Here is a 16470-nt window from a genome sequence, read left to right as displayed (position 1 = left end):
CTAACTCACACCACACACACACACACACCATTCATCGATGGTGTATTTAAATGTTGAAAACAAAACAAAAAAATTTCTAAAGTTAATATTTTTGTTAATTTGGGGTAAACAAAGATTTCTTTAAAAGGATGATAAAAGTACTAACTATAAACAGAAAATCAATAAATTAGACTCATTTCTATTAATCTAAATACACCATTAAGGGAGTAAAAGACAGGGAATAATATGGAAGAAGTTATGCAAAATATGTACAACCAACAAAGAGTTAATATCTAGACCATGTATACTATTCCAATCCGAAAGACAGACAAACCTACTAAAAATAGGGACAAATGACATTAATGTTACTTCACACACACAAAAATGTAAATGGCCAAGAAACAAAAAACATTGTCTTAAAAAACTGCTCAATTCAATAGACCATCAAGAAAATTAAAAATAACACAAACATTTGTTATTTTTGTTCTCACTAGAAATGCTAAACATAAATAGGCTGACAACTTCACGTGTTGGTGAGGGTGTAGAACAACTGGAATTCTCATACTCTGATAGTAGAAGTCAATATTAGCAAAACTGCAAGGCATAACTTTGTTTTTTTTGGTGGTGTTGTTGTTGTTTTTTTTTTTTTGAGACAGACTCTCACTCTGTCGCCCCCGCTGGAGTGCAGTGGCCGGATCTCAGCTCACTGCAAGCTCTGCCTCCCGGGTTCACGCCATTCTCCTGCCTCAGCCTCCCATGTAGCTGGGACTACAGGCGCCCGCCACCTCGCCCGGCTAATTTTTTGTATTTTTTTAGTAGAGACGGGGTTTCACCGTGTTAGCCAGGATGGTCTCGATCTCCTGACCTCGTGATCCGCCCATCTCGGCCTCCCAAAGTGCTGGGATTACAGGCTTGAGCCACCGCGCCCGGCCTAAGGCATAACTTTGTAATGGTATAAAACAGAGTTGAACAAGCACATCCTACATAACTTAATTCCACCCTTACACATATTGCCAAATAGAAATATCTCCAGAAGTGTATTAAAATATAGTACAAGTATACAAGAACATTCTGTACGTTAATTCTAATAGATCCAAACTAGAAACAACCTAAATGCTCATCAACAAAATAATGTATAAAAAAATTTTGGTGTTGTAAACTTGAATATTCGACACATAAAAAAATAAAAAGTCTACTGGTACATGTAACAATATGGAAATATCTCACAAACATAATATTTAGTTCAAAAAGACAGAGAGCAATGGGTAGATACTTTATAATTTCATGTTACAGTTCAAGAACATTCAAAAATTGTTATGTATGTTATATGTTAATGAAAACCTCATTTCAAATGATGCCAAAATAACAGTTCAACAAGATTAACAACAGACATATGGCTGAGATAAAAGGCAGGCTGAGCCAATGTGTGATTAGGGTGAGGGGCACAGAGAGGGGCAGGGAAAGGGTGCAAAAAATAAGGGGATACAGAATTCACAAATTCAAAATATCCAGGAGAGCAAGCAAATAAGGGAAATGATGAACCAGAATGAAATTAACAACAGCGGCATGATCATGATAGTAAGTGGAACTGGCATTCTACTTCATTGTCAGGAAGTCTCTAGGACAAGATGGAACTGAGAACCACAAGTGCGTGTCTTGTCTAAAAGGAACAGCTGAGAGTTAGCACCTGCCAATCACTTTTTTACACAGCGATACAGCTTCTAGCTTTTCTAGCTATTCCAGTTCCTCAAAAAGGTAAATATTCATGCCTTTACAACTTTATTTTAATTTGTGAAGTACATACCCACACACATTTTAGGTTGAGTGAGAGAAAAAAACGTATCTTTAATTGTTACATGTCCCACAGCACATAACTTCTGATAAATTCTGCCATAGTTCAGGACTGTTTTGTTCACCTCAGTATCTTTTGTGCGAGCATAGAGTATGCAAGCCATACATTTGTTTCTGAATAAATCAAAAGATTAATTAATGAACTCAGACTGGATTTTTTAAAAGCGAGTATGCATTTTAAAACAGAGCTGAAGAACATACTGCTCTCAAGGATGACATATGCAAAAGGCTGGATGATTGTAAAAAGCATGTGTTTGGGGACCTATGTGTAAGTCAGGATTGCACGAGCTTAGTTTTCTTATTTGCAATATTGAGCAAAAGAGGATGAAGCCAGAGAGGTGTGGGAGAGAAAGACAGTGGGGGAAACTAGATGTCATGTTAAGGGGTTTGAATATTTATCTTATGGGAATAGATTATAGAAAGCCATCAAAGGCATAAGCAGAAACGTGGTTAGGTTTGCAATTAGAAAGAACATTCTGGTGGAATTGCGTTCAGTAAGATAGAGAGATAAGAGACATCATTCCTAATTTTTCCTTTTCAAAACAACTTTCCCCAAGGACTTTTAGGGTCTCTCAAGTACATAGCATCAGAAGTCTAAAAAGCAGCTTAAGGAATATACCATCACACAATCCCTCTACTGTCAGGTAAGATTATATGGTTGAGTATCACTTGTCCAATTCAGTCATCTTGCAAGAAATTGACGTTGGTCATTTCTGTGTTAAAACTAAGTCATGAAACACAAACCACTGAACCACATTCTTAATTCGGACTTAATCTCATTTATTACAGTGCATATCAAATACATTCTTCCCACAACAGAGCAACATTGAATACCATTGTAAACTAATTTTTTTTTGATGTCAAGGAAAGACGAAAGCAAGATAAAATATGTGACAGCAGCATCTTGCATTAGATCAGGCACAGTAAAACTAAGAAACATCAGTTGCTACTAGCAAAGAAGCAAAAGTCCATGGAGTTTGAATTTTTGTTTTGGATCCTCAGAGTGATTATTCACCGGAACAAAGAAGCTACTGGTTTCACAGTCCAGAGCAAGATGGACGACACGTGTTGAACACATGGGTCAGAGGTTGGCAACCACTGAACAGAGGCCTCAGAGGTCTGAGGCTGCTGGACACAACGTGAAGAGTTTGAGGACCATAGGCTAAGCAACTCGAGGGTCGGCATCCAGAAGTGAGGAGGTTTTGGGGCTGGCAACTGTTGGAGAAGCAGGATTGGGGGCGATAGCCACTGGGCACACAGCCTCCTAGGGGCTGGTAACTATTGAGCAGCACCCTCAGTGGACGATAGCCGCTGGACACGTAGCTCTGTGGTCTACAGGATAGTGGAAGGCAGGAGCTGGAGACGAAAGAAGAAGCAGGAAGAAAACTGCTTCCTTGGCAGGGCCTGGGCACGTAGTAGGCAGTGGAAGAACCGCAAGAGGTTTCAAGGTTGCCGGTCTCACAGTGGGCCGGCTGGCAGCTGGTTGGTTCACCGCAGGTCTCTTGGCAGTTGTCTGTGAGCCAGGTAGGGTCTTGACAGCTAGCAGGTAAGCAGAGGACATCTCCACAGCTGACGTTGGTAGGGCAGAGGGCGATGGAGGTGAGAGGAATATGGCAGGAGGTTCTGAGAGATCCTGAGCTGCAGTTTCCAGAGCAATAGTTGGGGCAAGACATAGTGAGGTTGTGAGAGCAGGCTGCGGTTGAGGGAAAGAAGCGAGTGTCTCAAGTTTGTTCTGCCCTTCCTTAACTTGACCCTTTATATATCCCTAGAAGGTGGTGCTTCTGCATACAGACTCTTCCTCTTGTTGTATGAGGATGCATCAGAACTCTTTATTATATATAGCCAAGGAAGTGATGCTTCCACCTTCCATAAAACTGGATGTTCCTTGCAATGCCATCCACTGATTAAGTCTATCTATAAACCAATGCGACTGCATTTTAATAGGATCTATCCTTTTTAAATTATCCAACAAAACAGACACATTTTAAAGTCTATGTACTTATTCCAATGATAACCACCATTGCACAAACATTCTTAACATTCCTCTCCTAGAATTCTCTTTGAAAATTGTAGCCAAGAAACAGGAAACATTTTATTTAAAAAGTGTTCAATTCAATGGACCATCAAGAAAATTAAAAATAAAACAAACATTTGTTAGAATCTTTGACAAACCTGACAAAAACAAGAAATGGGGAAAGGATTCCCTATTTAATAAATGGTGCTGGGAAAACTGGCTAGCCATAAGTAGAAAGCTGAAACTGAATCCCTTCCTTACACCTTATACAAAAATTAATTCAGGATGGATTAGAGACTTAAATGTTAGACCTAAAACCATAAAAACCCTAGAAGAAAACCTAGGCAATACCATTCAGGACATGGGCATGGGCAAGGACTTCATGTCTAAAACACCAAAAGCAATGGCAACAAAAGCCAAAATTGACAAATGGGATCTAATTAAACTAAAGAGCTTCTGCACAGCAAAAGAAACTACCATCATAGTGAACAGGCAACCTACAGAATGGGAGAAAATTTTTGCAATCTACTCATCTGACAAAGGGCTAATATCCAGAACCTACAAAGAACTCAAACAAATTTACAAGAAAAAAACAAACAACCCCATCAAAAAGTTAGCAAAGGATATGAACAGACACTTCTCAGAAGAAGACATTTATGTAGCCAACAGACACATGAAAAAATGCTCATCATCACTCGCCATCAGAGAAATGCAAATCAAAACCACAATGAGATACCATCTCACACCAGTTAGAATGGTGATCATTAAAAAGTCAGGAAACAATAGGTGCTAGAGAGGATGTGGAGAAATAGGAACACTTTTACACTGTTGGTGGGACTGTAAACTGGTTCAACCATTGTGGAAGACAGTGTGGCGATTCCTCAAGGATCTAGAACTAGAAACACCATTTGACCCAGCCATCCCATTACTGGGTATATACCCAAAGGATTATAAATCGTGCTGCTATAAAGACACATGCACACGTATGTTTATTGCGGCACTATTCACAATAGCAAAGACTTGGAACCAACCCAAATGTCCATCAGTGACAGACTGGATTAAGAAAATGTGGCACATATACACCATGGAATACTATGCAGCCATAAAAAAGGATGAGTTCATGTCCTTTGTAGGGACATGGATGCAGCTGGAAACCATCATTCTCAGCAAAGTATCGCAAGAACCGAAAACCAAACACCGCCTGTTCTTGCTCATAGGTGGGAATTGAACAATGAGATCACTTGGACACAGAAAGGGGAACATCACACACTGAGGCCTGTTGTAGGGTGGGGGGAGGGGAGAGGGATAACATTAGGAGATACACCTAATGTAAATGACGAATTAATGGGTGCAGCACACCAACATGGCACATGTACACATATGTAACAAACCTGCACGTTGTGGACATGTACCCTAGAACTTAAAGTATAAAAAAAAAAAGACATGCTAAATGTAAATAGGCTGACAACTTCACGTGTTGGTGAGGGTGTAGAACAACTGGAATTCTCATACTCTGATAGTAGAAGTCAATGTTAGCATAACCGCAAGGCATAACTTTGTAATGGCATAAAATAGAGCTGAATAAGCACATCCTGCATAACTTATTTGCACCCTTACACATATTGCCGAACAGAAATATCTCCAGATGTTTATTAAAATATAGCACAAGAATACAAGAATATTCTGTACACTAATTCTAATAGATCCAAACTGGAAACAAACCAAATGCTCATCAACAAAAGAATGTATAAATATATTTTGGTGTTTTAACCTTGAATATTACGCACACAAAAAAATTAAAAGACTACTGGTAGATATAACAATATGGAAAAATCTTATAAACATAATATTTAGTAAAAGAAGACAGAAATCAATGGGTAAATACTTTATAATTTCATTTTACAGTCCAAGAACATGCAAAAATTAGTTATGTGTGTTATATGTTAACTAAAATCTCATTTTATAACAGTTCAACAAGATTAACAATAGACGTATGAGTGAGATAAAATTCAGGCTCAGCCAATGTGTGATTAGGGTGAGGGGCAGAGAGAGGGCTGGGGAAAGGCTTCAAAAAATAAGGAATACAGATGTCACAAATTCAAAATATTCAGGAGAACAAGCGAATAAGGGAAATGATGAACCAAAAGGAAATTAACAACAGCGGCATGATCATGATAGTAAGTGGAATTGACATTCTGCTTCACTGTCAGGAAGTCTCTAGGGCAAGATGGAACTGAGAATCACAAGTGTGTGTCTTGTCTAAAGGGAACAGCTGCGAGGAGCACCTGCCAATCACTTTTTTACACAGCGATACAGCTTCTAGCTTTTCTAGCTATTCCAGTTCCTCAAAAAGGTAAATATTCATGCCTTTACAACTTTATTTTAATTTGTGAAGTACACACCCACACACATTTTAGGTTGAGTGAGAGAAAAAAATGTATCTTTAATTGTTACATGTCCCACAGCACATAACTTCTGATAAATTCTGCCATAGTTCAGGACTGTTTTGTTCACGTCAGTATCTTTTGTGCCTGGCATAGAGTATGCAAGCAGTACATTTGTTTCTGAATAAATCAAAAGATTAATTAATGAACTTGGACTGTGTTTTTTAAAAGCAAGTATGAGTTTTCAAAACAGAGCTGAGAACATACTGCTCTCAAAGATGACATATGCAAAAGGCTGGATGATTGTAAAAAGCATGTGTTTGGGGACCTATGTGTAAGTCAGGATTGCAGAAGCTTAGTTTTATTATTTGCAATATTGAGCAAAAGATGATGAAACCAGAGAGGTGCGGGAGAGAAAGAGGGTGGGAGAAACTAGGTGTCATGTTAAGAGGTTTGAATATTTATCTTATGGGAATAGATTATAGGAAGCCAACAAAGGCTTAAGCAGAAACTTGGTTAGGTTTGCAATTAGAAAGAACATTCTGGTGGAAGTGCGTTCAGTAGGATAGAGAGATAAGAGACATCATTCCTAATTTTTCCTTTTCAAAACAACTTTCCCCAAGGACTTTTAGGGTCTCTCAAGTACATAGGGTCAGAAGTCTAAAAAGCAGCTTAAGGAATAAACCATCACACAATCCCTCTACTGTCAAAAAGAATATATGGTTGAGTATCACTTGTCCAATTCAGTCATCTTGAAAGCAACTGATGTTGGTCATTTCTGTGTTAAAACTAAGTCATGAAACACAAACCACTGAACCACATTCTTAATTCAGACTTAATCGCATTTATTATAGTGCAAATCAAATACATTCTTCCCACAACAGAGCAACATTGAATAGCATTGTAAACTAAATTTTTGGATGCCAAGGAAAGATGAAAGCAAGATAAAACATGTGACAGAAGCATCTTGCATTAGATCAGGCACAGTAAAACTAAGAAACATCAGTTGCTACTAGCAAAGAAGCAAAAGTCCATGGAGTTTGAAATTTTGTTTTGGATCCTCAGAGTGATTATTCACCGGAACAAAGAAGCTACTGGTTTCACAGTCCAGAGCAAGATGGACGACATGTGTTGAACACATGGGTCAGAGGTTGGCAACCACTGAACAGAGGCCTCAGAGGTCTGAGGCTGCTGGACACAACGTGAAGAGTTTGAGGACCATAGGCTAAGCAACTCGAGGGTCGGCATCCAGAAGTGAGGAGGTTTTGGGGCTGGCAACTGTTGGAGAAGCAGGATTGGGGGCGATAGCCACTGGGCACACAGCCTCCTAGGGGCTGGTAACTATTGAGCAGCACCCTCAGTGGACGATAGCCGCTGGACACGTAGCTCTGTGGTCTACAGGATAGTGGAAGGCAGGAGCTGGAGACGAAAGAAGAAGCAGGAAGAAAACTGCTTCCTTGGCAGGGCCTGGGCACGTAGTAGGCAGTGGAAGAACCGCAAGAGGTTTCAAGGTTGCCGGTCTCACAGTGGGCCGGCTGGCAGCTGGTTGGTTCACCGCAGGTCTCTTGGCAGTTGTCTGTGAGCCAGGTAGGGTCTTGACAGCTAGCGGGTAAGCAGAGGACATCTCCACAGCTGACGTTGGTAGGGCAGAGGGCGATGGAGGTGAGAGGAATATGGCAGGAGGTTCTGAGAGATCCTGAGCTGCAGTTTCCAGAGCAATAGTTGGGGCAAGACATAGTGAGGTTGTGAGAGCAGGCTGCGGTTGAGGGAAAGAAGCGAGTGTCTCAAGTTTGTTCTGCCCTTCCTTAACTTGACCCTTTATATATCCCTAGAAGGTGGTGCTTCTGCATACAGACTCTTCCTCTTGTTGTATGAGGATGCATCAGAACTCTTTATTATATATAGCCAAGGAAGTGATGCTTCCACCTTCCATAAAACTGGATGCTCCTTGCAATGCCATCCATTGATTAAGTCTATCTATAAACCAATGCGACTGCTTTTTAATAGGATCTATCCTTCTTAAATTATCCAAACAAAACAGACACATTTTAAAGTCTATGTACTTATTCCAATGATAACCATATTGCACAAACATTCTTAACATTCCTCTCTTAGAATTCTCTTTGAAAGTTGTAGCAACTTCTTTGAAACAGTGACAAGTTAAATCGTTTTGAAGAAAAATTCTATTCTTCTTGGAAATTGCCAAAAGTAAATAACTTGGAAGCAAGTGTACGAGAAAATGAAAATCCTTGCAAACTATATGACAGAAATATGGACAATTTCAGTATATTTTGCTTGATTAGGATTTATTTCTCAAAGTTATGATTTGCGTTATTTCAGAATTGTGTTTGGACTTGTCTTTCTACCAAAATATCTTTATTCAAAAATATGTGCTCATTTTACTCATTTCAATAAATAAATAAACCAAGTCAACATGAAACCTTGGCTTATGTTTTAGGTATTCTTGAATATAGATAATGAAGTTGGGTTCAGTTAAAATTATATATCCTACTGAGAACAAAAGCAAATAAATAGACCCCTTAAAGAAAGTCAGGCAACTTGATATTTTTCATGATTATTACAAGCTTATGTATTGCATCGTTTCTCATATTCCAACTGAAAAATTATTGTTCTTGGTTAAAAAAAAATACATTGAATTTGACATGAATTTATTTTGCTTTCTACATTGGTCTTGATGTCAATTTCCAAAAAGGAGCTTCTAAACTGCTTTACATAGGAAATAGCATCAGGATAAAGTATTATTTTCCTAGGTTTGAGTACTGTAAAGGCCATTTGAGAACACATATTTCTGGTAAAAGTTGTTTTAAAAAATGTATGATTGTAGTTAGCTTCAACTATCCCTCTGTATTTTTCTCATACTGACATATCCAGTGCCTCCAGTAGCTATTTTAATGGGATTTTAAATTATCTGCTGGCTCTAAATTCCAATTCCTTTTGGCTAAATAGTCAATTTAAATCATAACACTTTCTTCTATTTTGGTGTTTGAGGGACATGCTCGTGCTTATCAAGTCTCCCTCTGTCCTGGAGGGGTAGAATCTCTGAAATAGAAGTCTGGATTCTCAATGAGGCAACACCGGACTATTTTACTACCAGGGGGAGAAATACAAAAATAAAATGGTATCATCCCTGAGGTCCTGTACTAACATGTTGAATTTATCTCAGTATTTTAGGTCAGATGATTCGTACCTGATGTACCTCCATCCCCAGGCTCTTACTACCTAACACTCTTTGTATAACCAAATACTTTGTATACTTTGGACATCACTTGATACTCTGTGTATACAGTGGCTGGAGTCTTCTTGTGAAATCCTGGATGCATCAGCTGAATGGCATTCGTAATAGGTACAGCCATATTTGGCTGAATGCTTATGAAATTGTATGTTGATACTCCTTGTGTCTGCTCTTCTCTAATATAAAGAGCCCAATACCTGTATCATTAGTACATCAATACGCTTGTGTGTATATGTGGATAGGTGTGTATGCTACATGTTCTGTGTATACTTGGATGATTTTCCATGAAGAGAAGGGGTGTGGAATAAGAGGAACCTGGCATTCATGGAATGCCTACTCTGAAAAACCTTTTGCTATGGGTGCCCACATGTGCCATTCACTTTGTCCTCACAATTCTATACAGTAGATCCTACTATTTCAAGTACTCATATGAGAAAACTTGAGCTTTAGAAAGTTACAGTAATAGATACTAAGAAAAACATTTGAACAAAGGCTCCTTGACTCCCTAAACAGTTTTTCTCTCTATCCAATATGGCATTACATAGAGATGCATTGATACTATCATTTAATAACCAACAACCCTGTGAATCCGGGTAATTTGCATAATTGCTCTGTCCCCCAGTCATTATCAGTATAATTTTATGAACCAATGGAAATATTAATAGTATCTACTTTTCAGTGACATTTTAGAAATATATTGAGATGTCATTAAAAGTTAAAATAAACTGTAAAACATTATACAAGAGTAATCGATTTTATTGCTTTGGCATTCTTAACCCATTCCGGAGGGTATGACCTTGGGTTTAATTTCTTTAGAGCACCACCATGAGTTTCTCACGTGTGTATGTGTATGTGGGCCGGGTTGGGGGTGGGGGGTGGTAAAATTGCAAAAATATCAACAGGTCTTCAGAGAGTAAAGTGCCCTGAATATAAGTTGTCCTTCATGTAACATAGGTTGAACTAATATTACTTCGTAGTGGCTGTGTCACTAAAAGAGAAGTGCTTATTTCGGCATAATACCAGCTACCTCATTAGCAGGATCCTATAAACTACATGTTTCAGGCTTCTCTTCTGATTTAAGAGCCCAGGGATAATTGGAGGAACTCACTGTGTTGCTTTTTTTTTTTTTTAATAAATCGTGGATCATTGTCTCTCCTACTCTAGAAGGAGAATTTTGTTTCTCTGTCTTGGAGACAAAAAATCCCCAGAACATTTCAACAATAAAGTTGTGCCAATAAACAAGGTAATTTTAACTCATCCATTCAGCAAATATTTATTGAGCATCTAGTATGTTCAAAACATAGATGCTGGCAATGGAACCAACATTAAATTGCCTTCTGCGCTCAGACATATACTATCCAGTAAGCGTGGTAAGACAGGTGCATAACCCATGTCAGTGTTTACTAAGCTCTGTAAGTAATGTACAGAGAAGAGCAAACATAGTTCATTCACCTTACCAAAAAATTAACATTTGATATTAATTTTGAAAGATGGAAGGGGCTTTGGAGAAGAGGAAAACACTTTAGGCTATGGAAGAAGATGTAAAGGTAGAGAAAATGACAACATAGAGCTTCCCAGTGAAGAATTCTAAGAAGCAAACTCATATTCACATGTTGAAATTACTGAGGGAAGTAGTTAAGATATTGTTCTAAAGGTGTGGCGATCCAGTAATGTGTTTCAAGAAGAGAGCTCTGAGGTTAATTTGCAGCATAGATTGGAAAGTGGGAAAACCTGTTATAATACTTTTCTCCCTTTATCTTCTAAAATTATATATTTCTTTCCGTTTTTTTTCTGTTATCATGGCAATAATTTAAGTCAGGCTTTTTTGTTCTCCTTTGGTGAATTTCTTACTGCCACCTTTCCCTTCTATCCCCATGGTCTTCTATTTTGCCTAAATAATGCATTTGAAATAATACTCATGAAATTAATTTCATCATATGATTCTCTTTCTCAAAAAAGTGGATGACTTCACTTTGTCGATAGAGAATTGTTCTGACACTTGTCTGGTCCTTCTCTACTTCCCAGTAAAGATTCTCTCCTACGTTTTTGGGTTGCCTGTTAATATTTCCAATTACACCATATCCATCTTGTCCCCACACTATCTCCTTGCATAATTATCCACCCTCCCTCTCATTTGGAATAATTTAAAAATTTTATCTACCCTTCAGACTTCAGCAAATTGGCTCCTTTGTAAATATTTTACAGATCATTCCTGCCAACTTGAATCTCTCCAGCATTTAAATTTGTATAATTATCACTACCTAATTCTTTCTCACAAACGTATTTTTCCTGTCTCTCTCTCTCTCTCTCTCTCTCTCTCTCTCTCACACACACACACAAATTACTTTGCAAGCAAAACAGTCTATATGTGTCTTTTCCCAACTATATTATAGAACTCTTATCATCTGCTATTTACTGCGTGTTTAGCATATACCAGACACTGTTCTGCTGGTTTTACATGAATTAGATGATTGAATCCTCAAAACATCCCTATTCGAGTACGGATTTGTGATTATTATTCTCAATACCTGTGAGAAAACAGTCTACCCTTAATAAATGTGACACCAATCACAAAATACAACTTTGATTTTATCAAATAAAAATTTACCTTTACTTAGTCAATAACCTCTTTTATATACTTTTCTCACCATCTATCCATTCTCATTAGAGAAGGTCAACTTCTAAGGAATATTAAAGAACATGAGAATAGAAGGAGGTTCAAGGGGACTGCACACCCTTTGTTCTTATCTTTCCATTTCTAGTATTTCTGGTTAATATTCACCTTAGCTTGGCTTAGAGAAGCCAACCAATTACCTAGAGTCAGTTCATTGTAGTCTACAACAAGGTAAAGTGACCGATTGTAGCACCCCCTGTTGGATGCCATGCGTAAAATTATTGAATTATAATCAATGCAAATAATGAATTCCCTGATCAGCAATGTAGATTTCTGGGTAAATGATCAGGCTGTCAGGCAGTAACTTACTTTCAATTGAATGATTAATTACTGCATTATAACATCCTTTAGTGTGGAAACTATATATACATGATTTGAACAATATTTGCACCCCTCATTCCCCTTTCATTCACACACAAAATCTTCCGCAGCTGGTGCTAAGAACTGCTTTGTATTAATTAGGACATCCTTTCATACACGTATTCAAGACACTGAAGTTGGAAGTATTTCTTCCACTTTTCATAGTTAAGCCTTTGAATTATATTCCTTTCATCTTTACAAGATCTTTTAAATTTTCCTCCCTTTGCCTATTATTTTGTAAATGTGAAATACTTTTATTTTTAATTTCCCACCAGATTTTTTTCACATACAATTGGGAAATAAAAATGATATATATTTAAGGTATACAAGGTGATGTTTTGATATACATCTACACTGTGAAATAATTACCACAATCTGGCAAATTAACATTGCCATAACTTCATGTAGTCTCTTTCTTCCTCCCTTTCTCTTTCAGTTTCTTTTCTTTTCCTTTCCTTTCTTTCCTTTCCTTTTCTTTTTTCTTTCCTTCCTTCCTTCCTTCCCTCTCTTTCTCTCTTTCCCTCCCTTCCTCCTTTCTCTTTCTCCTTCCTTCCTTCCTTCCTTCCTTCCTTCCTTCCTTCCTTCCTTCCTTCCCTCCCTCCCTCCCTCCCTCCCTCCCTCCCTCCCTCCCTTCCTTCCTTCTTAAAACATTAAGATCTAATCTCATATTTTTACTACAGATGGGGTTTTGCCATGTTTGCCAGGCTGGTTTTGAACTCCTGACCTCAGGTGATCCACCCAGCCACGCCTGTAATCCCAGCTACTCAGGAGGCTGAGGCCGGGAGGCAGAGTTTGCAGTGAGCCGAGATTGTGCCATTGCACTCCAGCCCGGGCAACAGAACGAAACTCCATCTCAAAAAAAAAAAAGTTCTCTCTTAGAGAATTTTAAATTTTGCTGAGAGTATATTACAGAATACATTAGCTATACTAACATACAGTATATCCATGCTGTGTATTTTAGATCTTCAAAATTATTTAATCGGCAAAAATGAAACTTTGTACACTTTGACAAACATATCCCCATATTCCCTACCCCCCAGCTCCTGGCAATCACATTTCTAGTCTCTGCTTCTATAGGATTGATTTTTTCTTTGGTTTTTTGTTTGTTTGTTTGTTTGTTTGTTTGTTTGTTTTTTAGATTCCACATATAAGTGAAATCATACAATATTTGTCTTTCTGTGTCTGGTTTATTTTACTTAGCATAATGTCTTCCGGGTTCATCCATGTTGTCACAAATGGCAAAATTTCTTTCTTTTGTAAGGCTGATAATATCCACAATTTCATTATTTATTCATTCGTTGGTGCACACATGCCTTGTTTCTATATCTTGGTTATTGTGAATAATGCCGCAATGTACATGGAGTACAATTATCTCTTCAAATTACTGGTTTCATTTACTTTGGATATATCCCCAAAGGTGGGATTGATGGATCATATGGTAGTTCTATTTTTAATTTTTAAGGAGGCCTTATTATGTTTTTCAGTATATGAATTCACAGTCCCACCAACAGTGTGTAAGGGTTCCTTTTTCTCAACAGCTCCACCAAGTTGTTTGTTTGTGTGTGTGTGTCTGAGTGTTTTTTAATGATAGTCATTCCAACAAGTGTTGAGATGAGACCCCATTGTGATTTTGATTTTCGTTTCTCTGATCATTACTAATGTTGAGGACCCTTTCAAATATCTCTCAATCATTTCTATGTCTTCTTTGCAAAGATACCTATTCAGGTTATTTGCTCACTTTTAAATTGGGCTTTTTGTTATTGAGTTGTAAGAGTTTCTATATATTTTGGATATTAACCACTTATCAAATGACTGAATGGTTTGCAAATATTTTTTCCTGTTTTCTAAGTTGTTTCTCTCTTTTATTGTTGCCTTTGCTGTGTGAAGCTTTTTAGTTTTATGAAATACAACTTGCCTATTTTTGCTTTAATTGCTCATGCTTTTGGTGTCATGACAAAAAAACTCATTTCTAAGACCAATGTCAAGAATATTTTCTCTATGTGTTTTTTGAATAGTTTTATAGCTACTGGCCTTGTGTTTAAGTGTTTAATACATTTTTAGTTGATTTTTGTATATGTTGTGAGATACTGGTCCAGTTTCATTCTTCTGCAGGTGGGTATGCAGTTTTCCGAAAATCATTCATTGAAGAGACGACTCTCTCCCCATGGTTTGTTCTTGGAAACCTTGTCAAGCATTAACTGACTGTAAATGTGTGGATTTATTTTGGGGCTTTTAATTCTGTTACATTAGCCCATGTGTCTGTTTTCATCTCAGTGCCATAATTTGATATTTGTAGCATTGTGATATATTTTGAAATCAGTAAATGTGATCCCTCTAGCTTTTCTTTTCTTGCTTAATATTGTTTTGCCTATTTGGGTCTTTTGTATTTCCTTATGAATTTTATAATTTTTTTTCTATTTCTGTGAAAAATGCCATTGGAATTTTGATAGGGATTGTGTTGTACCTGTAGACTGCTTTGGGTATTAGGATTTTAACAGTATTCATTCTTTAAATCCATGAACATAGAATTTTTTTCCATTTGTTTATGTCTTCTTCAATTTCTTTCATTAATATTTTACAGTTTTCAGTATATAGATCTCTCATTTCTTTGATTAAATTTATTTCTAAGCATTTTATTCTTTTTGATGTCTTTTTAAATGAGATTTTAAAAATTTCTTTCTTTCTTTTATTTTTGTTTTTTGAGATGGAGTCGCCCAGGCTGGAGTGCAGTGCTGCGATCTCGGCTCACTGCAAGCCCCGCCTCCCAGGTTCAGGCCATTCTCCTGCTTCAGCCTCCTGAGTAGCTGGGACTACAGGCGCCCGCCACCGCGCCCGGCTAATTTTTCTGTATTTTTAGTAGAGACGGGGTTTCACTGTGTTAGCCAGGATGGTCTCGATCTTCTGACCTCCTGATCCGCCCACCTTGGCCTCCCAAAGTGCTGGAATTATAGGCGTGAGCCATTTTTCTCTCTTTCTTTCTTTTTTTTTTTTTTTTTTTTTGAGACGAAGTCTCACTCTGTCACCCAGGCTGGAGTGCAGTGGCACGATCTCCGCGCACTGCAACCTCTGCCTCTTGAGTTCAAATAATTCTCCTGCCTCAGCCTCCCAAGTAGCCAGGATTACAAGCAAGTGCCACCATGCCTGGCTAATTTTTGTTTTATTCATTTATTTTTTTTTGGTAGAGGTGGGGTTTCACCATGTCAGTCAGGCTGGTCTTGAACCCCTGACCTCAGGTGATCCACTCACCTTGGCCTCCCAAAGGCCTAGGATTACACGCCTGGGATTACAGGCGTGAGCCACCGCACTTGGCCTAAAATTTCTTTTTTAGATAGTTTATCTATAAGGTATAGACATGCTACTGATTTTTGTATGCTTATTTTGTATCTTGCAACTTTGCTGAACTCATTTACTAGTTCTAATAGTTTTTTGGTGGGGTCTCTAGGGTTTTTAATGTATAGCATCATGTCATATGCAAACAGAGACAATTTTACTTCGTTATGATGTGGGTGCTTTTCTTTTTCTCTCTCTCTCTCTCTTTTTTATTTTTTTTCTAATTGCTCTGGCTAGGACTTCTAGTACTATATTGAATAGAAGTAGAAAGAGTGGCCATCCTTGTCTTGTACCTGATCTAAGAGGAAAAGCTTTTAGGTTTTCACCACTGTGGGTTTTACCTGTGAGTTTGTCATATATGGACTTTGTTATGTTGAAGTATATTCCTTCTACGCCTAATTCGTTGAAGTCTTTATCATGAAAGTTTGTTGAATTCTGTCAAATGCTTTTTCTACATCTATAGTGATGATAACTTCTATCCTTCTTTCTGCTAACTTGGTGTATCATATTCATTGATATGCTTGTGTTGAATCATCCTAGCCTCCCAGGAATAAGATTCACTAAATCATGTTGTATCATCCTTTGAATGTGCCATTGAATCCTGCTTGTTAGTATTTTGTTGAGG

At 37.8% G+C, this 16470-nt stretch overlaps 2 protein-coding genes across 2 annotated transcripts; both read right to left on the bottom strand.

The window, feature by feature from the left end:
* Positions 1-2867: 2867 nt before the first annotated feature.
* LOC704989 (keratin-associated protein 26-1-like) lies at positions 2868-3503 on the bottom strand. The gene has a single exon (XM_001100124.5). It carries the CDS (start codon positions 3501-3503, stop codon positions 2868-2870), a length of 636 nt encoding a protein of 211 aa, XP_001100124.1.
* Positions 3504-7049: 3546 nt separating this feature from the next.
* KRTAP26-1 (keratin associated protein 26-1) lies at positions 7050-8248 on the bottom strand. The gene has a single exon (XM_028845175.2). The coding sequence runs from the start codon at positions 7962-7964 to the stop codon at positions 7329-7331; it is 636 nt and encodes a 211-aa protein (XP_028701008.1). The 5' UTR covers positions 7965-8248; the 3' UTR covers positions 7050-7328.
* Between the last annotated feature and the right edge of the window lie 8222 nt (positions 8249-16470).

This window comes from Macaca mulatta, chromosome 3, assembly GCF_049350105.2.
Source record: "Macaca mulatta isolate MMU2019108-1 chromosome 3, T2T-MMU8v2.0, whole genome shotgun sequence".
NCBI lineage: Eukaryota > Metazoa > Chordata > Mammalia > Primates > Cercopithecidae > Macaca > Macaca mulatta.
Note: the sequence above shows the minus strand (reverse complement) of the source record. Positions and strands in the feature narration are given on the sequence as shown.